This window comes from Pimephales promelas, chromosome 13 (genome assembly GCF_988280905.1).
Source record: "Pimephales promelas chromosome 13, fPimPro1.hap1.1, whole genome shotgun sequence".
Lineage (NCBI taxonomy): Eukaryota > Metazoa > Chordata > Actinopteri > Cypriniformes > Leuciscidae > Pimephales > Pimephales promelas.
The window spans coordinates 5,882,665-5,907,590 of NC_142781.1; the positions used below are offsets into that span (position 1 = coordinate 5,882,665).

The 24,926-nt window shown below is 43.4% G+C and overlaps 1 protein-coding gene and 2 long non-coding RNA genes across 4 annotated transcripts in view; 1 reads left to right on the forward strand and 2 right to left on the reverse strand.

Moving 5' to 3' along the window:
• The window catches only part of LOC148975135 (uncharacterized), a 199,050-nt gene extending 183,230 nt beyond the window's left edge, over positions 1–15,820 (reverse strand). The window contains exon 1 of the long non-coding RNA XR_016145969.1: positions 15,210–15,820. This is a non-coding gene — a long non-coding RNA (uncharacterized LOC148975135). The remainder of the gene's footprint in view (positions 1–15,209) is intronic.
• LOC120491930 (heparan sulfate glucosamine 3-O-sulfotransferase 5) lies at positions 584–22,242 on the forward strand. Of its 2 annotated transcripts, XM_089118374.1 has the most exons (3): positions 584–1,039; positions 7,451–7,582; positions 21,236–22,240. In XM_089118374.1, exons 2-3 carry the CDS (start codon positions 7,479–7,481, stop codon positions 22,176–22,178), a joined length of 1,047 nt encoding a protein of 348 aa, XP_088974500.1. In that variant the 5' UTR covers positions 584–1,039; positions 7,451–7,478; the 3' UTR covers positions 22,179–22,240. The 2 variants fall into 2 exon arrangements, with proteins under 2 accessions (XP_088974500.1, XP_088974501.1); XM_089118375.1 differs by lacking the exon at positions 7,451–7,582 and having other exon boundaries at positions 21,236–22,242.
• Positions 21,516–24,360, reverse strand: LOC148975136 (uncharacterized). The gene is made up of 2 exons (XR_016145968.1): positions 23,811–24,360; positions 21,516–21,716 (listed from the first exon to the last, which is right to left on the reverse strand). It is a non-coding gene; the product is annotated as an uncharacterized LOC148975136 (long non-coding RNA).
• Between the last annotated feature and the right edge of the window lie 566 nt (positions 24,361–24,926).

Below are 24,926 nucleotides of genomic sequence, written 5' to 3' on the forward strand. Positions count from 1 at the left end.
CGTAACACAGTCAAAACATCATTTTTTTCATCTCAGAAACATTGCCAAATTACGCTCTTTGTTGACCTTCTCTGTGGCTGAAAAGTTAATCAACACTTTTGTTTTTTCACAAATTGATTATTGTAATGCTTTGCAGGTTGGGGTTTCAATACCCTAAGTGAATTACAGTTGGTACAAAATTCGGCTCATAGGGTTCTGTCTGGGACCAGTGCAAGGGAGCACATTACACCAATCCTGGAAAAATTGCAATGGCTTCATGTTAGTTTCCGTATTGATTTTAAAATTCTCATGCTTACTTATAAGGCCTTGAATAACTTGGCCCCTCAATATTTGTGTATAAGTAAGGCGAATTTCAAACTGTTTAATAGTAATGATGTAAAAAAAAAAGAGAGAGAGAGAGATTAGTAGGTTGTTTTGTTAAGTCTGTAATTAAAAGACTGGGTGATGATGGTAGTGCAGTGAAGTGTCCTTTGCAATGTTCCCTATTTTTATTCATTGTTGTTACAAACCTCCGACAGAAGAGGGCGATATTTCACTAAAAACGATCAGGTGGCCCTGAGCACAATCCTGTAGTTCTGAATCAGCCGCTTTGTAACGCATGTCCCGCGACCTCACTCATGTTGCGCTAGGCTTTCAGCTCCTCCCGTGGCGCGCGCGCCCAGCAGAGGATCATCGCTCCTCTGTTATCAGCTGATGGACTTGGACTCAGTGGGTGAACCCAGAACATTCTTCTCCTCAGACACACTCAAAATAAAAGCGTCTCTGACGAACACGTGACATTCTTACGTTTTTTAATTCTTCTTGCGTCAAGAAAGCGCTGGTGTTTCCTTTACGCGGTCTCGGGGAAGAGAAACATCTGGCGCTTGACAAAATACATGCTTTCAAAATGCGTTTACATGTCGATAAGATAAAAGTGTAGCTAACCTGTCCGAAACACGTGGGATGGACAGTGATGCTGATACTGGAACACACTGATCCATCATCGTCTGCGCGCCTGCGCTTGTACTGGATAGCAGTGTCCCCAGGACGATAAGAACAGGTAGGCTATCATTGCATGTTTTTTGGGGTAGTAAATCAAGCCCATGACTTTTGAACAATTATTCTCAGAGGGAACAGGGACAGATTAATTAATGTGGTTATATGAATACAATTACATTTGTTGATTAAAGGATTGGCAAGTTAATTTTGTACTTACACAAAATTATGATTATTCTTTATTTAAATGCTGCCAAAGAAAGAGATAATCAATCTTCTACAATATGCAACTTCATAATGTGAAATCACAGTAAAACAAGACTGTATGTCCGACTCTGCATATTCTTCTGTTGATTTACAGTATTTGTGAGAGAATGCCCCAACCTGCACTGATTTCAGAGTAAATTTCTGACTACAGCAATTCATTGTAATTCAAAATACTCTTTAATCCTGACAATCACAAAACACAAGAATTTCAGAGCAGCATCTTAAGAGCAAGAAAAGTCCTACTGTGGTATTGCTGTGAAAGTCAATTATAAAATGCAATTATTAACCTGGAATATACTGTAATTAATTTCACACTAAAAGGTTTAACAGTGTAGTTCTTCTAATGTTCTGAACATCACCAACATCCATAGCCTATACAAAGGCCATTACAGTAATTTACTGTATTTAATTAATTCACCTGTAGTCCGCAGTATTAACACAATAGGCCTACAACACTGTTAGACCTTACCAGTTTTTTTTTTCTTTTTTACAGTAAAAATCCTTGCAAACACTGTTTCAGAGTTCATTTAACACTCTCTGAGTGTGGACTCATATAAACACTGAGCAGTATTAATTTAAACTGGGGATTTTGCTGTGTATTAATATTCATCAATGCTCACGACAGATATGGGAAGATCAGGCATGCTCATGATCATTGTTGTCTTACGCAGCACATTTGAGCTTCTGTGTTCACAAGTGTGTGTGTCACACAGACAGGAGATTCACAGTGTTGCACTGCAATCTTTTTTTTTGCATATTTAAACTTATCTGTTTTACTTTCCAGTTTTCTTCATTGGTTTCTCTATTTTTCACTGCTTGAGAACATAGGAAAACATAGAAACCGGCCCCTAAACCCTCATTCACTAAGTTAAGCCTATTCCGTAAGTTAGTCCACTAATACTGTTCACTTGAAGGAGTGAATGAAAAAATGAGTGGGTTAATTCGGACAGCCGTTGAGCGTAAACTGTAGGCTACACGTTATATAAAATTAATGCAGTGCAATGTAGGACAGAGACGCGATCTGACACGCGCCCTATTGTCCCATTCACAAATGTTCATTTAAGACTTTATTTCAATCATTTTAGACAGCTTTTATGAGGACATTTGACAAAACGGATATTTTGGCATAATTTGTGCATGTAATTATTTGTTCAAGCCCGAAAGAGAACTCGATACTGACGCACGTCTGTTCTGACGGTTGTGTGTAATTGTCAGTAATATTGATTAATAATATTGTCATAATATTGACAATGATATTGTCAATTGTCAGTAATATTGATTTTTCAATACACATTGATACTGAAATATCTGAAACTCTTCCACTGAATAGATATTAAAGATACCAGCAGCTGTGTGTGCTCACTCTCTAATCTCTCCAACAGCGAGTTGACACACCAACCCTATTCACTCGTTTTATTTGCTCCGGATGAATATTGTTGGTGATACAGGGCTTGAATTCTGGCGAGGGATTGCAGAATTTTACTCATTCCCACAGATTTTGTGCTCACAACCAAAGTGCATGCACAAAACGTATATTGGCTATATAAAACAGTATAATGGGTCAGTGCGTCAGGTGTTAAAGTGATAGTAGCCTAATATACCGACTGCCAAATTTTGAGATTATATTAAAAATATTCCCCTATGGTATCGGTGTCCAAATTGTGAAAATGCTGAGTGGCTAGTAACTTTGGAAAACTACTAGCCACGATGGCTAGATGACATTTTCTTGTAATTTTTAACAAATGTAGCCTACTTTAAAGACCCAGTTGATTAAAAGGCAATGGTCAAGATCACAACCACAGCTAACACTGATCACCATAATGGTTACATCAAACTAAATATTTTCAATTAAACATCAATACCTACACCTCTGTTAATTCTCAATAAGAACTTCTGTGTACGAATGGCAGAAATAAAATCAGTCTGGTTGGTAATAAGTGACGCTGGTAATGTTTTTTTGTTGTTTAATCCTCCTGTGCTGAGATCTTGAAGATTTAATGTCTTCTTTTATCTGTAGAATTGTATTAAGCATTTGAGATCAACAGTGGTACTGGTGGAATTTCATTTTAAATGTACAGCTGTTTTTTATGCATGTAGTTCAATTTGTCTTCATTACTCTCTTTGACTGGATTCTTCATCTAATAATGCTCAGTGAAATTAGATCAAGAAAATTCTACAGATCGATACTGAGTTGGCGATCAGATTATACAGTGAATGATGATGTGTAACTGGGCTGCGTTCTATATGAGTGGATCTGGTTGTTGTTTTTAAAGGAAGTGAAGTGTGGAATGTTTCAGTTCTAATTTTCTCCTATTCCACTGGTAAACAGTAAAGTGTCCTCATCATAGTGCCGTTTCGGTCGTTAGATTCAATAAATGATGAAAATCAATCTGATATTATGAAAAACACAGATATACAAAGTGAACCTATGATGCTTTTTTGAATATTCCCACTAAACATTGGACGTCGGATAGACGTGCAGATCATGTCTATATTGGGTCTGTCGGTCCATGACCAATTCTGGAAATCTATTCGACATCCAAACTAGGTCCACTATTTGGTCGTCAAACCATGTGCCAACTTGGACGTCATATTGATGTTCAAAATTTGACCTTTGAACTAGGTCATTTTGTTGGACCTCATTTGGACGTTTAAGACAGGTGCAGGAAATTGACATAATTAATAATATTTTTTTTTTATTTACAAATATTGTTGTTATCGACATGATTAATACATATGAATACAGATTTTTTTTATTATTTAAAATAAATTTTCCAAAAACTCCATTACACAAAGGTGTAATACTGTAGCCCAGACAGTAGCGCGCTGGCACTTACAATGCTAAGATCATGGGTTCAGTTCCCAGAGAAAGCAAGAACTGATAGTGATGTAAATGTGTAATGCAATGTAAGTCACTTTGGATAAGATGAAAACCTTATGAAGCCATGGCAGGTCTTTGTGTTTAGTATTGTGACTCATCTCTTGTGAACATCAGCTAAGTGTTCCATCAGACACAATTACCCATTATTTATGAGGAGAGAAAGATAATTGTGTGTGTGTGTGTGTGAGCGTGAGCACTGTAGAGCGGTGCTGATGGTGTAATGGAATAATATTATGATTACACCATCAGCACCATTCTGATGTTGTAATTGATATATATCCGCACAATATTTACATTCATCACACTCATTTTCATTCTCTCCTTTGTCATGTAGTGGAATATATGATAAACACCATTAGGATTAGTGTTTCCATTTGTTGGAACTTTTTTCAGCATTTGTTATTGTGTTTTAGTAATGGTGCTTGTATATTGTTGCAGAAAGAGATATGAATAAGAAGCTAAAGTTAAAGGTTTATGATATTTAAATGAGTGTCTTAAAACAGTCCAATTACTAGTGTCTTTTTGTAGCTTACACAAATGCTGAGCAGTAAATAAAGCTGTAGAAAAATCATTGCAGTGCATCAAGACCATAAGATATCGGATATCCTCTCAAAGAAACATCTTTTTGAACAGGGCATTGAGACACATTTAGACATCATCAGTCATCATACAAACCTAAACAATGGTGACAATCAGCATGAATCTTCTTTTACATTGACATGTAGGGCTGTCAACTTTAGTCGTTTAGTCAACTAATTGGTCGATGCCGTCTTGGTCGACTGACATTCTTATTGGTCGACCAGTTGCATTTTTTTTTTACCAATAGAAAGAATTTTTCAATGATTTACTCCTTGATATTTATTTCTTTATAAGCAGTTATTTATTACTGTATTCTAAACATAATTAGCCTATGTTTTGTCCCCGACTTTAAAATGCTTTAATTTAGGCTATTTTTGTAACTGAGCTACAGTTTAGCGCACACACATAATACACTCGGGAACCGCACGCTCACGCTCGGTACGGGATGCTGTATTCATTCAGTTAGAACGCTGCTTGTTTTGGCTTTAGTCACAAAATGTCCAGGAAATATAAATCTTTTGTCTGGCTGCATTTTAAAACAAAGACGACAAGACTGTGGAGGGAGGCGATCGCGCTGCTGCATTATGAGCGCGCAAGTCGCGCACCTACATTTGAAATCGAACTTGAGCGCGCAAAAGACGTGAGCAGCCTTTTAACGGCTATATCATGCTGACTCAATAGATTGTGTTTTCTTAATGTTTTCGTTTTTATTTGTGCACTTGACACATTTGAAAATAGCCTAAATAATGCAACAAAACGAAAATAAACCTATACGCGGTCCTACAGCCTATTATTAGGATTGTTTTTAGGCTATTTGGGTTTTTTGTGTGTAGTTTTAAAACACCTTGATCGTCAGGACGAAAGTTAACCCATAGATTTGAAAGTAAAGAAGAATATAAAGCCTGTATAAACGAGAGCTTTTGTTGGGATTTTTCATATTTTTTGCAGCGTGTGGTGTGGTCAGGTGCGCGATTGTGACTGTTACTATAGACCTAGGACAGAGCTCTTCACTTTTTGCAGTTAAAAAATCACTTAATTTTCAAAGAATTGTATTATTATTATAGTTTTATTTATTTGTGATGTTTTTCGTTGTTCTTTTATAAATGCTCAATGACAATTGTTTAAAAAATGTTTAATCAAAACATCACGTTTTTTTTCCCCGACTAATCGACTAATCGTTGCGCAGGTAAAGACTTTGGTCGACTAAGGATTTCTTTGGTTGACTACAGCCCTATTGTCATGCCAGCTCAGACACCATGGGCCCTATCATACACCGGGTGCAATGCAGCGCCAGACGTGATGCAAGTATTTTTAGCTAGTTTCACTTTATCGTAAAAGTTATAATTTTCACGTCCTGCACCATTTTCACCCATGTGTGCACCCATTGGCTGCTGGTCTGAAAATCTGGTGTTCTGTATTGTTGGCGCGTTGCTATTTTGAGGCAACTGAAATAAACTGCGGCATTGACTTTAGAACAGGTTTTAAAGGAGGTGAATGGAAGCATCAGCATCTGTGAACTCAAACGTGTAAGTTTCAACCTTTTATACTACGAGGATTTAGAGCACGATTGGAAAAGTGGAGGTAAACAGTGATACGCCACTCTCCCGGCCGTACCACTCTCTTCAGGACCGTATCTGGACGCTCGCTTCAGATTCCTTTTGCTCTCTCTCACTCTTTTGTGATTCCCGCATGTACCTGTGAGTGCATTTACGTTCTTTCGCTGTGACACAAGTGTGAGCGGTGCATTCGAATTTTATGGGATTGTGGTAATAATTGGAAAAAAATTGCAACTAATGTTTGCAATTATTATTAATTGGTCTCAACCAATTTGATATATATTGTAAAGTATAAATTGTATAACACCTAACTGCCCATTCGTTTTATTTTGTATTTCATTTTATAAGGGACAATGAATGTTTATGGCATTATTTTGGAGTCATGTGAGCCATGATGGTGTTTTGTATTTGTGTGTATGACACTGTGCATCTTCTTTATATTTACATGTGCTTCAGCTTGTGGAAAACCAATAGTGGTGAACTTTTATTCATCATGTGGTTTACTTTTTTATAACACCTGCATTATTATGGTGGTTATCAGTATGTTACAATGGTATAAGGCAGATTTGAATACTTTAGTGACTATTCCTACCATAGAGGGAGTACTCTGTGTTCGGGCTAAATACCAAGCTCGGAGTCCGCCCCCCCGGACAGCAGGCCAAATATGCACAAAGCTTTATTCAATCTAATTATATGTTTATTAATACTACTTCTAGTAATGCATGGTTTTGGTGAGGGCTTTGCAATTTTTCTTCACGTTAGATGTTTTAAACACGCAATTTAGTTGCAAATGAGACACGTGGTGCCCGAAAAGAATCCACCATATTGCTTAAAAACCCTTGACTAAATGTTGTGTTGAACAGCATATGTGAATATTAAAATCACCCAGAATTAACAGCTTGTTACTAGAAGGGGTGCGTGTGTGCGTGCGTGTGAGTTTGTTGAGTGGCCAATGCCATCCTCTGTAGTGGCACTGCACCATTTTATGACCTGTAAGTGTGTTCAAAACATTAAGCTCTCTTCTGATGATATGCTGTTTAGTAATGTGTGTGTGTGTGTGTGTGTGTGTTTGTAAGCTAATAAAGATGCAGACATTAGTTTGATGGAAGTGGGTTCTTAGTCAATGCATAAGTGACAGGAAATGTCAACATGAATTATGTTCATGTATGTGTGTGTGTGTGTCTCTATGCAGGCGGAGGAAGGCTGTTTGATGGAGGGTGATGCTTCTTTCACAGCAGCCGTGGCTGAGACAGAGGCTTTTACTGGCTAGCCTGGCGCTGGGGAGCCTACTCTTACTGGTGGCCCGAGTGGGCACTTTAGATAGGTATAGCATTCATTCACAGAGAAACTCAAATCCCATAAATGCATGTTTAATAGACCCCTTCGTCATGTTTACTTTTAGAAACAAAATACTTTTCACATTTGTGTTTCGTCCATTAACAACATGACACATTTATTTAATGTATTTAAGTATTTGGTGCTGTGATGAATACCATGGCGAATACAAAATACGGCTTGATTAGTTGGGGACACTTCATTTTCAACAATAACATTGATCATCCTGCAATGACACATTTATATGAGATCTGAACTGAGCTGGATGATGACATCACTGTTTTCTGCAGAGCAACTTTAAAAAAATTAAGTTAAATTACTTAACTTAAGCTGGACTATGATGATTTTTTTCTTCTAGATCTGCTGTACAGCAGAAACAAACTTTGTTGCATTATTTTCCTGTTATCACTGTAAAGATGCTTTGAAACAATCAGTATGGGCTATATGCACGCATAAGTTCCGCATTTGACGTAAGGATGCTCGTCCATTTCCGGTTGTGGAGATTAAAGCGGAGGAAAACCGCAGAAAACGGGATTATGGCAGAGTCTTCAATATTTACTGTCCTCCCGTCTTTGAAACGAAACGTACATACGTTTAGATGTAATTTTATATATAGTTATGTTTATTTAATATAATTTTAAAAAGAAGCATAAACTCAACGAGGGGTGTCTGTTTTATCTGTTTTTGTGACTAACGTTTCTTTAGTATAACCATGGAGTATAAAATTCAATATAAATTCTCGGTATTGCATTGAACTCTACGATCGGCGGAAGTTATCGAGCATCCTTAATCCTTCACCGGAAATACCGCCGTGCATAGAGCCCATTGAGAAAAAAAGCACTATTTAAATAAAGGTTACATGACTTGAGCCAAATACAGTAAATATATTGTGTAAATAGACGAGTGTTCGAGTGCAAAGACAGCATATTGGTACAGGCCCTGTATATGTTATGCAGGTAAAGAGGACCCAACAGCGAGGTAACAGAAACAGAGTCTTTAATGAAACGTGAACCCAGGATAGACCCAGTGAGGCAGACTGATCTTCTTATTAATTAACAAAGAGGAAATAAACTGCCCGCAGAGCGGGCGCCGCAACGAAACTCAAGTCACTGATGAACTTCAAAAAGTCTTTAGGCAGTCGAGAGGAATCTCTGGGTTACGGCAACAGACTGCAGGTCTCACCAGGAAGACGTGGAGAGAGTGGGTACCAGTTCAGATGTAGCCTCAGGAGAACTGGACAGGGTAGATATCAGAGGATTAACAGGTAGCACTAACCAGACGGACACCAACAGGACAGGACAGGACGACGGTGAAACAATCGAGACAGAGGTTAGCTTCCAACATTAGATGCTCAAAAGAGAATCTGACAAAGAACGCAGCAGTAGCAGGGAGAGAAATAGAGAGCTAATCAGGGGAGAAAGGGAACAGGTGGAAAGAGGGAGAACGAGGTAGTCAGAGGAGATGAGGAACAGCTGGAAGAGCGAAGAAAGAGAAAGTAACCTAATATGACCAGCAGAGGGAGACAGAGTAAAGAGAGAGAACCAGACACAACACGACAGGACATGACAGTACCCCCCCCTCAACGAGCGCCTCTTGGCGCTTCTGAGGAGGAGACCCGGCGGCTACGGAGGAAATCATCGATCAGTGAACGGTCCAGCAAGTCCCGGGAGGGAACCCAACTCCTCTCCTCCGGTCCGTACCCCTCCCAATCTACCAGAAACTGATGCCCACGACCCCGCGGACGCATGTCCAGAATCTTGCGGACCCTGTAGATGGGAGCGCCTTCGACCCGAATGGGGGGAGAGGGGGAACGAATGGGGGCGCGGATGACGGGTTTAACACAAGAGACATGGAAGACCGGGTGGACCCGACGAAGGTAACGAGGGAGAACAAGTCGTACCGCGACAGGACTAACGATCTGAGCAATACGGAACGGACCAATGAACCGCGGAGTCAGTTTACGAGAAGTTGTCTTAAGGGGAAGGTTAAGAGTGGACAGCCAGACCCTTTGACCGCGACAATATCTGGGGCTCTTGGTTCTACGTTTATTAGCGGCTCTCACAGTCTGAGCCCTATAACGGCAAAGAGCAGACCTAACTCTCCTCCAAGTGCGCTCACAACGCTGGACAAAAGCCTGAGCAGAGGGAACATTGGAATCGGCGAGCTGAGACGAGAACAGAGGAGGTTGGTACCCGAGGCTACTCTGAAAAGGAGATAAACCGGTAGCTGACGAGGGAAGCGAATTGTGAGCGTATTCTGCCCAGGGGAGCTGCTCTGACCAAGACGCAGGGTTACGAAAAGAAAGGCTTCGCAGGATGCGACCAACAGTCTGATTGGCCCGTTCGGCTTGACCGTTAGATTGGGGGTGGAAGCCGGACGAGAGACTGACGGAAGCCCCAATCAAACGACAAAACTCCCTCCAGAATTGAGACGTGAACTGCGGACCCCTGTCCGAGACGATGTCTGTAGGGAGACCGTGGATCCTAAACACATTCTCGACGATTATTTGTGCCGTCTCCTTAGCGGAAGGAAGCTTAGCGAGAGGAATAAAATGAGCCGCCTTAGAGAAGCGATCGATAACTGTCAGAATAACGGTTTTACCCGCCGATGCTGGCAGACCAGTGACAAAATCTAAGGCGATGTGCGACCACGGTCGAGAAGGAATAGGAAGCGGTCTGAGAAGACCGGCAGGCGGGGAATTCCCGGACTTAGTCTGTGCGCAAACAGAACAAGCAGCCACGAAACGGCGTGTGTCACGTTCCCGAGTGGGCCACCAAAAGCGCTGACGGATGGAAGCCAGCGTACCCCGAACGCCGGGGTGACCCGCTAATTTGGCAGAGTGAGCCCACTGAAGAACGGCCAGACGAGTGGGAACGGGAACGAAAAGAAGACCCCTAGGACAGGCGCGCGGAGCGGGAGTGTGAGAGAGTGCTCGCTTTACCTGCCTCTCAATTCCCCAGACAGTCGCCCCGACGACACGCCCCTTAGGAAGAATCCCTTCAGGGTCAATGGGAACCTCTGGTGAATCAAAGAGACGAGACAAAGCGTCCGGCTTAGTATTCTTCGAACCCGGACGATAGGAAATTACAAACTCGAAACGAGCGAAAAACAAAGCCCAACGAGCCTGGCGTGCATTAAGTCGTTTAGCCGAACGAATGTACTCAAGATTCCTATGGTCAGTCCAAACGACAAAAGGAATGGTCGCCCCCTCCAGCCACTGTCGCCACTCGCCTAGGGCTAAGCGAATGGCGAGTAGCTCGCGGTTACCTACATCATAGTTACGCTCCGACGGCGACAAACGATGAGAAAAAAAGGCGCACGGATGGACCTTGTTGTCAGCGAGTGAGCGCTGGGAAAGAATGGCACCCACGCCCACCTCAGACGCGTCCACCTCGACTATGAACTGTTTAGAGATGTCAGGTGTAATAAGAATCGGAGCGGACGTAAAACGATTCTTGAGAAGATCAAAAGCCCCCTGGGCGGAATCGGACCACCTAAAACACGTCTTGACCGAAGTAAGGGCTGTGAGGGGAGCAGCCACTTGACTGAAACTACGGATAAACCGGCGATAGAAATTTGCGAAGCCGAGAAAGCGCTGTAGTTCGACGCGTGACTTAGGAACAGGCCAATCGACAACAGCTTGGACCTTGGCGGGATCCATCTCAATGCCCTCAGCGGAGATAACGGACCCGAGAAAGGTGACGGAGGGAGCATGAAAAGTACACTTCTCAGCCTTCACGTAAAGGCAATTCTCTAAGAGGCGCTGAAGAACGCGGCGAACGTGCTGAACATGAATCTGAAGTGACGGCGAAAAAATCAGGATATCGTCAAGATAAACGAAGACAAAGACATTCAGCATGTCCCTCAGGACATCATTAATCAATGCCTGAAAGACAGCTGGAGCGTTTACGAGACCGAAAGGAAGGACCCGGTATTCGAAGTGCCCTAACGGAGTGTTAAACGCCGTCTTCCACTCGTCCCCCTCCCTAATACGCACGAGATGGTAAGCGTTGCGAAGGTCTAACTTAGTAAAAACCCTGGCTCCCTGCAGGATCTCGAAGGCTGAGGACATCAAAGGGAGTGGATAACGATTCTTAATAGTAATGTCATTCAGCCCTCGATAATCAATGCAGGGGCGTAGGGACCCGTCCTTCTTTTGGACAAAAAAAAACCCAGCTCCAGCGGGAGAGGAAGAGGGAACAATAGTACCGGCATCGAGCGCTACAGATAAATAATCCTCGAGAGCCTTGCGCTCAGGTACCGAGAGCGAGTAGAGCCTTCCCCGGGGAGGGGTGGTCACCGGACGAAGATCAATACAACAATCATACGAACGGTGAGGAGGGAGAGAAGTAGCCCGGGACCGACTGAACACAGCGTGCAGATCGTGATACTCCTCCGGCACCCCCGTCAAATCACCAGGCTCCTCCTGAGAAGAAGAGACAGAGGAAACAGGGGGAATAGCAGACATTAAACACTTCACATGACAAGAAACATTCCAAGAAAGGATAGTATTCGTGGACCAATTAATAGATGGGTTATGACGAACTAGCCAGGGATGGCCCAATACAATGGGAGAAAAAGGTGACTGAAAAATTAAAAAAGAAATGGTCTCGCTATGATTACCAGAGACAGTGAGGGTTAAAGGTAGCGTCTCACGCTGAATCCCGGGGAGAGAACTACCGTCCAAAGCGAACAAGGCCGTGGAATCCTCTAATTCCTTAAGCGGAATGTCATGCGCCCGAGCCCAGCTCTCGTCCATAAAACAGCCCTCCGCCCCAGAGTCTAATAAGGCACTGCAGGTGGCCGATGAACCGGACCAGCGGAGATGAACCGAAAAGGTAGTGCATGACCTTGAAGGAGAGACCAGAGTAGTTGCGCTCACCAGTAGCCCTCCTCTTACTGATGAGCTCTGGCTTTTACTGGGCATGACGAAACAACATGAGCCGCTGCCCCGCAGTAAAGACAGAGGCGGTTGACGATTCTTCGCTCCCTCTCCTTAGCCGAGATACGAATGCCTCCCAGCTGCATGGGCTCAGAGCTCGAGCTGGCGGAGGGCGATGGTAACGGTGTAGAAGGAGGAGCGTGGAAAGCGGCGAACTCCCTTCCTCGGACTCGGCGACGAAGGTCGAACCGTCGCTCGATACGGATGGCGAGCTCAATCAGGGAATCCACCCTGGAGGGAATCTCCCGAGAAAGAATCTCATCCTTCACCTCCGCGCGAAGACCCTCCAGAAACCGGGCGAGTAACGCTGGCTCGTTCCAGTCACAGGAGGCAGCAAGAGTACGGAACTCGATGGAGTAGTCGGTTATGGAGCGATTACCTTGACTTAGGGAAGACAAGACCCGGGAAGCCTCCTCCCCAAAAACAGAACGGTCAAAGACCCGAATCATCTCGTCCTTAAAGTCCTGATACTGGTTAGTGCACTCAGCCTCCGCCTCCCAGACTGCCGTCCCCCACTCGCGAGCCCGTCCCGTAAGGAGCGATATCACGTAGGCAATACGGGCTCTGTTTCTGGAGTAGGTGTTGGGCTGGAGAGAAAACACTACATCACACTGAGTGAGAAATGGACGGCATTCAGTGGGCTCACCAGCATAAAACGGTGGGTTATTGACTCTGGGTTCAGAAACTTCAGACGCCCCGGAGAAAGTCGGTGGATCAAGGCGGAGCTGATGAACCTGCCTGGAAAGATCAGAGACTTGGGCGGCCAGGGTCTCAACGGCATGTCGGGCGGCGGACAGTTCCTCCTCGTGTCTGCCTAACATCGCTCCCTGGATCTCGACGGCAGACTGGAGGTGATCCGGACTCGCTGGGTCCATTGTGGTCAGATTCTTCTGTTATGCAGGTAAAGAGGACCCAACAGCGAGGTAACAGAAACAGAGTCTTTAATGAAACGTGAACCCAGGATAGACCCAGTGAGGCAGACTGATCTTCTTATTAATTAACAAAGAGGAAATAAACTGCCCGCAGAGCGGGCGCCGCAACGAAACTCAAGTCACTGATGAACTTCAAAAAGTCTTTAGGCAGTCGAGAGGAATCTCTGGGTTACGGCAACAGACTGCAGGTCTCACCAGGAAGACGTGGAGAGAGTGGGTACCAGTTCAGATGTAGCCTCAGGAGAACTGGACAGGGTAGATATCAGAGGATTAACAGGTAGCACTAACCAGACGGACACCAACAGGACAGGACAGGACGACGGTGAAACAATCGAGACAGAGGTTAGCTTCCAACATTAGATGCTCAAAAGAGAATCTGACAAAGAACGCAGCAGTAGCAGGGAGAGAAATAGAGAGCTAATCAGGGGAGAAAGGGAACAGGTGGAAAGAGGGAGAACGAGGTAGTCAGAGGAGATGAGGAACAGCTGGAAGAGCGAAGAAAGAGAAAGTAACCTAATATGACCAGCAGAGGGAGACAGAGTAAAGAGAGAGAACCAGACACAACACGACAGGACATGACAGTATATGAGAGCCATTTGTAAATCAGGAAACATTAGAAGTTACAGAACCAGAATTGGTAACACTTTAGAATACGGTTCCTTCGTTAATGAATAACTACACAAGAACCAATGAGTAACACGATATTAACAATCTAGTAACTATTATTAACTAACAAGAAACTCTGATTAACGAACTAGTAAGTAATAGCGCACAGACGAAAGTGGTAGTTCACTATTAAGTAATCAATAACTACTATTTTTTAATACTTCCCAGAGAACTACTGAAAAAGTTTATTAACAATCTAGTAACTACTATTAACTAAAATAAACTCTTATTAACAAATTAGTAAGTAATAGCACACAGATGAAAGTGTTACTAGATACTTCTGTGGGAATTGCTAATTATTTGGATCCGTATTATAAAGTGAAAATCATTGGAACTAACTAGTAATTACTCAAGTGTTACTACATGATCTAGTCATGATTTGTGCAACCGTTTGAGATTTTTTGGTGAACTTTAGTATACTTTTAGAAAATGTCTTTAGTAACACTTGAGTAATTACTAGTTAGTTCCAATGATCTTCACTTTATAATACAAATCCAAATAGTAATTCTCACAGAAGTATCTAGTAACACTTTCATCTGTGAGCTATTACTTACTAATTCGTTAACTCTTTCCCCGTCAAACACGGAATTTTCCGGGTTTAATGAAAAAACGCATCACCGCCAAACACGGAATTTTCCGGGTATCCGTGTTTTAGGTGGTATACGGTAAGGAAGACCCGCGCGCATGTCCTGAATGAGTGCGCAACTCTTTGATCAGATAAACAGATTGCAATCGTCTCAAACAGTGGAGTAGTGAGAATGTATCAGACAGACAATGCAGAGGTATATGGCTGAAGTACTGGAGGTTAATGGACTCGGAGTCCGATCACTCTTTATTTGATAATTCTGAATCTGATCGGGACGAACTGCGAAGTAGTCAGTGAGAGAGATGCACATGTTGTCAACTTGTCACAGAAAGTTCTAGCCATGGACGTGCCGCAGATAGATCGTATAATACTTGTATTATGACACTAGAATATTTAATGAAGTTTTATGTAAACAAAGTTCGGGAGGAGCATGTTCAGGTAATCAACCAATCAACTCAAAGGAAGCCGGTATAAATAAAGCTTCTCTCACCTCATGTCTCACGACAAGTCTCTCAGCATTTGACTCCGCCCTCGTGCCGTCATGTCTGAGTTAGAGCTTTTCCCTTCCGATGACGATTCTCTCGTCGCTGATGAAACTCCATCGCAATCCGCGGATCGTTCCATCTCCAGCCTCCTCAAACCGGGGACGCCAGCTTCCGCGATCCTCTCCGTGCACGCCAAGATGCCGAGGACTCCCCTCACCACCGCCGGCGAGAACCCCACCATCTTCCTCCGTGTCTTCGCACTTTTGACCCACCCAAACATACCTCCCATAAGGAAGTGGATCGTTAAAGCGCTGAGTCAAGCCCTTATTTATTTCCGACGTTAACTTTTCTCGCAGATCGAAAAAGTAGATTTATATAACTGCCGGACCCAGATCGCTCGCCCTTCAGCGTCTCCACCTTCAGTGCCGGGCTCCGCCCACGCGCCACATCGCCGCAGACCTTCCGCTAGCCTGGGCCGCGCCCCAGACCCAGTCGCGGAAGGGTTTTTCTTTTTCTTCCAGGTCAAATCTCCTCCCCAGCCCCTCCCACCGTGGCACCGTTAGCTCCAGATCTCTGCAACATCAACATCACATCAGCTCCGCAAATGCTTCCTCTCCCTCCCCATGTCGGAATCCAATCGCCAGGTGGATTGCGGCGATATATCCGTCACCTTAAAAAACAACACGCAGGTTTTCATCTCGCACACTGTCGTTAGCCGAATTTCGTATTTCCTTTAACCATTATACCGAAGTCACATGCTCTGTTTTTTCCCATAGACGGTGCGAGCTCATTATTACATTTCTATCATAGCGGAGCTCGCGCTGTCGTTTGGGGGTAGTCATTTTTCACTTATCACAAATTATTTTCTGCTAAATGTGCCGTCCATATTTATCAATGGAATCAGTGTCCTTACTGGGGAGCGTTGGACTCTGATCTCCATAATCGCGTGTTTCTCGGGTGCCGAAACATCTCTTGTGTTATTAGCAGGTCCGTAAACCACGTCACCACGGCATGTCCGCAAATGAATCCCTCGATTCCTCCCGGCCCAGCACAGATCCTCGTCAAATCCACAGGCCATGTCCCACGACCAGCAAAAGAGGACCTCTCTTCCGGTGGCGACTTTCCGAACAGAGCCCCAAACATTGTGTCCAACAGGCAAATCTGTAACTATTCCAACGAGGGTAAATGCCAAAGACAACGCCATCGTTATCTCCACATTCGTAATTATTGTGGCGGTGCCCACGCCCGTGTTGTATGTCATGTATAAAAAGCTGTAAAGGTGAGAACTATCTCTCATCTCCAGTGAATATCTCCCGTCTGGCTGGAAATTATTCCATCACCCAGACGTCAACTTTATAAATTACCTGCTGTCCGGTCTCAGCCAAAGTTTTAAACCTGGCGTAGAACGCCAGCCTGCGAAAAACATCATCTTCAATAATCTTTAGTCTTCAATCTTCAATAATCCTCCATGCAGAGCCTGAAGGGGTAGACGGTCAAAAAAGAAATAGTATTAGGTTCCATGATCGGTCCGTTCAGGAAAAAAGCGCTTGATAATCGACCTCACAGCTCCTCACAACTCTCCACATCCAAGCATCAACAGTCTCATTCCCCTCGAAGAGTATTCAATTAAAATATCACGACATTGATCAAGCTATATCCATGATCAAAACAGCAGGTCGCGGCACGTGGATGGCGAAAGTAGATATCACTTCTCCTTTGAAAGTAATGCCTATCCACCCAGATTAGTGGCATTTATTCGGCGTGATCTGGCGAGGGAAATTTTTATTTTTTCTGTACGCCTAACATTCGGTTGCAAAGCAGCCCCCCAAAATTTTTTGACACCCTATCAGAAGCCACATGTTGCCTAACGTTTACTATTTAGAAAGAAAACACAGAACGAATAGCTACGGGCATACGTCCATCTCGCGAATGTAGACATATTCATGCCACATTCACCTATTAGCCGCTATTCCATGGCCAGAGCACAGAGGTCGAAATAATGACTCACCGCACTCCCATAAAAAATAAAACGCTTTAGAAATATATCATGACATGCAAACAAAAAATATATTTATCGTGGCTACACTTTAAAAATGGTTTACCTGGTTTTAATAAAAAAATTCCCCATGAGCGGACCCCTATTGGCCGGGCTCACATGCACGTGCATACTCTGCATGCCCAGAAGCTACGCCACTGCGTTGGATCCTTTCCAACAACCATGCAATTCCTCACCTTCTCCATCTGCTCGATGATTTCATAATCATTTCACCTCATGACGCCTTCCCCGCGGCTCACCTCGTCAGGGTGCAAAAAGGCTTCACCGAGCTAGGGTTTCTGTTAGCTCAGGAAAAAATCAAACATTTTTAGCGCCGCCAATCTTACGGACGCTCAAAGTGTTCCGAACGCGAACTCCTCTCGCTGCTTGGCCGCTTAAACTATGCAATGCGCATCATCCCGCAAGGCCGCCCGTTCATCGCGCATCTCCTCGCCCTCTTGTCATCAGTTCACGCGCTGGAAGATCAAATCATCCTATCTTGTGAGTGCAAAAAGGAGCTAAAATTATGGATCACTTTCCTTAATCAAACTGTTCACAGATGCAGCTCCCTCAGTCGGTTTCGGAGGTTATTACCAAGGTCGCTGATTCGCATCTCCCTGGCCCCCCCAGCTGCTAGACACTCCCAAGTCCTCAGCCTCCTCGGCCCTTTTTGAGCTTTACCCGATCGTCGTCGCAGCTTCCCTATGGGGGAAAAGAATGATCATCTAAAGCTTCCAAATTCATTGCGACAACGAAGCAACCATACAATGCATCAATAAAGGTCGTTCTCGCTCACCTGTAATAATGCCACTCCTCAGACGCCTCATCTGGTTCTCCGCGTGCGATCAGTTCATTATTAATGAAAAACACGTCACAGGTGTTCTCAACAAAATCGCTGACTCTCTCTCCCATTTCTATTTTCAGAGATTCAGGATGCTGGCACCAGAAGCGGACCCCGTTCCAACCCCAGTACCTCCTTATTCTCTACTAATCTTCCCATAAACCATTCGTTGAAATCCCTTCTGGTCACGTCCATCGTTTCTATCCTGCAAGCAGTTTCTCCCAGAACTCCCCAATCATACTACACCGCGTGGAAATTTTTCAAATTATTTCACCTCTCGCATTACCTGCCGTTTCCCGATTTTTCTCTTCTAACCTTTACTTCTTTCTTATTTCACCGCAACCAAGTTAAAGGTCTCCAAGCCGGATCCATAAAAAGCTATTTAAGCGGCATTCAATTCTTTCACAAACTAACTAATGGTAAGCCCGCCCCCGCTATCAATAACTTCCAAACGTCCCTTCTCATTAAAGGAATTCAAAGAACTCACCCCACTCGCCCGGATACCAGACAACCCATTACAATTGATATACTCGCCAAATGCATTTCATCACTCCGTCTAGGATACCACTCCACCAACACAGCGCGCACATTAGAAGCTATGTTTATTTTAGCTTTCTTCGGCTTTCTCCGTTGCTCAGAATTGACAATCACATCCAATTTCAATCCAAACATTCACCCTACCATTTCATATTTGCAGATCGTGGATAACGAAACTATATCTTTCTTCATCAAACAAAGCAAATCAGATCGAGCTAAAAAAGGTCATTCTGTATATATTTTCAATCTGCCGACTCCCATTCAACCGTTTCATTCCCTGCTAAATTACCTTCAGTATAAACGTTCCATGCTAAAATCCCCTCTCGATCCACTCTTCACAGACGACTCCAATCATCCAGCCACGAGATTCTGGTTCCAAAAACATCTCAAAGCAGTCCTCACCAAATCTGGCATCTCTGCAAACCAATTTTCAAGCCGTTCTTTTCGCATCGGCGCAGCAACCACAGCCGCACAAAAAGGTCTTTCCCAACAACAAATCCAAACCCTCGGCCGTCGTTGGTCATCTGAAGCTTTCAATACTTACATTAGATCCAGCCGCTTCCACATCCGAAACGCTCACCAAGCCCTTACTAATTAATTAGTTAATTTCCATCACCTGTTGCGCTCCGTTCATCGACACCATCACCGTATTCCACGCCCGCGTCGTAAGCATATCCAAATTACGGCGTAACATTTTAAAATTGCAGGCTCCCCCGTTCGTACGAAGTGACGGCTCCCCGCTCGTGGGTCGGGCTCGTCCCCCTTTCCGAGCCGCTGGTCGAGCCCTCCCGTCCGAATCGCAGTGAGAGCCTGCCTTTTTTCATCATCGTTGGACGACCGCGCTCGTGTCGCCGCAAGGGCTCCCTGTTCGTTGGGCCGCGAGAGGTCTATTCCCGTGCCCCAGCACCCTTCGAAGCGCCGGTCGAGCCCTCCCGACCGAGTACAGCGGGCGCCCCCGTTCAACTGCCGAGGCTTACCCTTCCGACGCTGTGTGCACTCAAGTTCCCGTCGGATGCCGCGAGAGCCCTCCCGGTTGAACGGCTTAACTCGTTCCAATATCCCGCTCGTATAAATCTGGCATCATCGAGCTGTCAGTTCAACTGCTGGCGGGGCTTATCCGTCCGATGCTGTGAGCATCCAAGTTCCCGTCGGACGTCGCGAGAGCCCTCAATGGTCGAACGGTCAAGCTCGTTCTTTAGTAATTACCTTCTCATGCCCTTCACTTTTTGGGGGGAAATATTTTTTACGCTCGCTGTCCCATACCTTGCTTTTTGGGGAGTACTCTGGGTTCGGGCAAAATTCCGAGCTCGGAGCCCTCCCCCGAACAGCAAGCCAAATATGCATTAAAATTATATTTGATTTCCTGTACGTGTGAACTCGTGAAATGAAGTTTTATGTAAACAAAGTTCGGGAGGAGCATGTTCAGGTAATCAACCAATCAACTCAAAGGAAGCCGGTATAAATAAAGCTTCTCTCACCTCATGTCTCACGACAAGTCTCTCAGCATCCCTCCACCACCCCATCACCTCACTCTGGGCTGGGTCTACCCCAGTATAGGGGGGAGTACTCTGGGTTCGGGCAAAATTCCGAGCTCGGAGCCCTCCCCCGAACAGCAAGCCAAATACGCATTAAAATTATATTTGATTTCCTGTACGTGTGAACTCGTGAATGTGTGTGTGCAGGCATTTATGTGTGGCTGTCTAAATATGAAGGTGTAATTGTCAAATTATTTCTCTCTTTGTGCACATTTACCACATTGTAATATGTATGTGTGTGTGTGTGTGTGTCTAGGCCTGTTTATTGTAATTCCAATAATTAATTATTCACAGGTAGAACACAGAGAGGCAGAGGCAGAAGTTTTATTGCAAAAGTTACATTTCCCTTACATCCTGGGAAATTTGATATATTTTACATGTATTTATGTTTTTAATTTATTTTGGAAAGTTTTATATATGAAGGGAACAACATCTGAATGTATTCTGCTTTTAAATGCACTTGTTTGATAAAAATACCTTTTTCTCAGTTTTTTGTCCAAAATGTTGTGTTTTTGACAAAACCTACCTCTGTTCAAGAGGCAATAAAAAAGAACAAATGAAGATAAAATAAAAACGTTTTTTTGCCTAAAAGCAGAGGCTCAGATCTTTATTTTTATATATATCATCTTCATATATTCATGGAAGAAAATATTCAGCGGGGCATTAAAATTTAGCGAAAATCGTCAAAAACCCTGCCGGTGGCTGGCAACTTTTTTTTAAAACGCTGGCGGGGAAAGAGTTAATAAGAGTTTATTTTAGTTAATAGTAGTTACTAGATTATTAATAAACTTTTTCAGTAGTTCTCTGGGAAGTATTAAAAAATAGTAGTTATTGATTACTTAATAGTGAACTACCACTTTCGTCTGTGCGCTATTACTTACTAGTTCGTTAATCAGAGTTTCTTGTTAGTTAATAATAGTTAGTAGATTGTTAATATTGTGTTACTCATTGGTTCTTGTGTAGTTATTCATTAACGAAGGAACCGTATTCTAAAGTGTTACCCCAGAATTAATGTGACATTTATGTAAAATGGGAAGTTTAAATTTGTTTAATTGAAATGAGATTTTCATTCTCTCATTGCAGGCTGCAGTTGATCTGCCCCATTAAGGTCAGAATGCCTCCTGCTGGTGTGTCATGGGAGACTCCTTTACATTCGTTGCAGCACAAACACACTCATCGTTTCAAGCTGCACAGGACCAACAGCACAAGGGAGAAACCACACAGGCACCTCCTCATTAAGCAGCTGCCCAGAGCCATCATCATTGGCGTGAGGAAAGGTGGAACACGTGCGTTGCTGGAGATGCTCAGTCTTCACCCTGATGTTGTCAAGGCCTCCCAGGAGGTCCACTTTTTCGACAATGACCAGAACTACGCTCGCGGCATTAAATGGTACCGCGAAAAGATGCCCTTCTCTTTTCCTCACCAAATAACTATTGAGAAGAGTCCTGCATATTTCATCACCGAGGAGGTGCCTGAGAGGATCTTTAAGATGAATTCCTCCATTAAACTTCTGGTTATTGTGCGTGAGCCCACCACCCGCGCTGTTTCCGACTACACACAGGTCCTGGAAGGGAAAGAGCGCAAGAAAAAAATGTATGCCAAGTTTGAGGAACTTGTGATTGATAACAACACTTCTGAGGTGAACACAAAGTACAAGGCGGTGCGGACAAGCATCTACTCCAAGTACCTAGAACACTGGTTAAAGTTCTTCCCTGTGGAGCAGTTTCATGTAGTTGATGGAGACCGCCTCATCATAGACCCACTGCCAGAACTTAAGCTTGTTGAGCATTTCTTAAACCTGCCCTCGTGCATCAGCCAGTACAATCTGTACTTTAATGCCACACGTGGGTTCTTCTGTCTGCGATATAACTTCATATTTAACAAGTGCCTGGCGGGCAGTAAGGGACGGATCCATCCAGATGTAGACCCATCCATCAAGGAAAAACTGCACCGCTTTTTCCACCCATTTAACCAGAAGTTCTATCAGATCACTGGCAGAACTTTCAACTGGCCCAGAGGAATCTGACTTTAAAGGGGAAATGAAGCGGTGAATCAAGTTTACATGATTTACAAGATGGATTTCCAATATAATCAACAATTATATAAGAAACATTACAAATGTAAACATTTAGAAGAAAAAAAGAAAAAACTTCGTATCTTTCGCCGCCAGGGCGCCGCCATTGTGCAGGTGACGTCACGGGGTTGGTTGGCTCAAGTTTAACAGGCTCTGGGCATTGAAAATCGCGACATCAAACTGTGTTTATACCAGTGTTTTGACCGCGAACGATTAATGTTAGGTACAGATATTAGACAAAAAGACGACGTCTCATGTTATATGTTGACAAACTGCACATAGAAACATTGTTCGCGATGTCTGCCGTCAGATATTCCCGTCTCGTCAATAACATGTAAGTTACGTTGCTGTGTAGAACAGTCAGTGTTGGTTTGGGGTGGAGAGCGGGTTTGCAACGCTAACTTACCAGGTGTCAGTGTGGCTGTTGTCCTGCGATGCCCTCCGTGTCAGAGTCCATCTGTTGTCAAGAGGTTGATCTTGAGCATGTGTTGTGTGGTCAATTCTGCATCACCGGCGCGCACGTTTACCATGCTGTTAGACGTGTGGAAGCGGCGATGCTTTCCCTGAAGGAGACACTTTTTCCTAGTATATGTAGGCTGTAGCTAACGTTACTAGCACTACCAGTGCGAAAATATGGACGTTTCATTTCTCCTTTAACAAATACGTGCTAACTTACATGTTATTGACGAGACGGGAATATCTGACGGCAGACATCGCGAACAATGTTTCTATGTGCAGTTTGTCAACATATAACATGAGACGTCGTCTTTTTGTCTAATATCTGTACCTAACTGTAGTCGTTCGCGGTCAAAACACTGGTGTAAACACAGTTTGATGTCGCGATTTTCAATGCCCAGAGCCTGTTAAACTTGAGCCAACCAACCCCGTGACGTCACCTGCACAATGGCGGCGCCCTGGCGGCGAAAGATACGAAGTTTTTTCTTTTTTTCTTCTAAATGTTTACATTTGTAATGTTCCTTATATAATTGTTGATTATATTGGAAATCCATCTTGTAAATCATGTAAACATGATTCACTGCTTCATTTCCCCTTTAAAGGGTCATGAAACCCCCCTCTTTCAGCTCAAGTCTAGCTCAAAATCTTTTTGAAAAATGCAACTGAAATGGGCGTGGCTAGCTGTGAGAAGAAGGGAGGGAGTGGGTGTTGTATGACCATCAGTGTCACTGTCCCATGCATTTCGACTGTCACTAAAAAGCAATGGTAAAACGTGAGGAAATGCTAGATTTTTATATAGCTGGCAAAGTTAAAGTCTTATGAAGTACACTGACGCTTTGTTATCGTCCTTTCAAAAGTAACTGAATGTCCTACTACAAATATTAGCCTACAGTAATCGTAATTCTAATTAAAACATATTAATGTAGGCTACATGTATATTTATAATGTCATTCCGAAATATATAGTGGTTTATATAGACACTATAAATACATTTCAGAAAAAAATGATTAATTTTCCGCTTAAAAAAAACGTTCAGTGCATAGTCATAGACAGTAAAAGAAAGTGCTTAGTCTACGCGCCCTCTGAACCCTCATAATAAATGACTTCTCATTTTACACACACACACACCTCTGAAGGGATAGAAAGTCCTCGGGATACCGCAACACTCGCAAGACGCAACTTGAATTAGTTGTCAACAAGGCGAAGTCCATCATTCTCCACTTGTCGCAGCTCTCTCGCGAAAATGTTCGCGGCACACACTAGTTTGGATCAGGTTTAGACGTGTCCGTGTTTGATGGCAAACCAACCGTCCAGAGCCAGAGTCTAGCCCTGGCAGCATCGCGGGGAACATATTCAACGCACTTGGACTTTGCACCATGAAAACAAATAGTTTGCGTCCCATGATTGCCTCTCTCATCTCACAGTTTGTCATGTATGTCGTTGGAAAGATCCACGTGGTGTCATGAATAATTAAGAGGCCGTGTCTTCTCATAGAATAACACCGATGAGTCATCAACGCACTGTGCAGTGCACTGCCACATCACCCGCTACAATGAAGATTTTAAACCCGGAAGACGAAAAAAGCCGAAAAAAACTCAAATTTAACCATTTTAACCTTATTATTGAATCTAACAGATGCTAACATTGTCTTTAATGGTGTTCAACACACATACCTCTGTTATAATCTCAGAAAATTTGGTTTGGGGTTTCATGGCCCTTTAAGAGATTTAGTATCATTTTTCTGTAATATGTTTTTATTATTATGCTTTTCTTGCATGGAAATGTGACACAATGTGTCACTAGAACATTGCAGTAAAAAAATTCTTGTAATAAACATTTTGGGTTACCACTGACTTCCATTGTATGGAGAAACAAATATTGATACATTTCTCAAAATATTTGATTTTAGGTTCCACAAAAGAAAGAAATTCATAAAGGATTGGACCAACATGAGGGTGTTAATTCTTTCTAAACCATCCATTTAGTTGTAGAATCCAGTGGTACAGTGATGTTGTGGACATCTCATGGTCACAGATTCTCTATTTCTCTATGAGGAACTTTGAGCTTAATATATGTGTTCAGCATTTTAGTTCCCTTTCAGTCGCTCACGTTCGACGTCATGTCTCCCGTTCCCTCCTTCAGGGAACGAGGGTTACATCAGTAACCGAGACGTTATTAATTGCAAAGCTCTGTTGTCTTTTTTGTCAGATCAGAACATAATCCTTTAACTTTAATTAGCCTGGC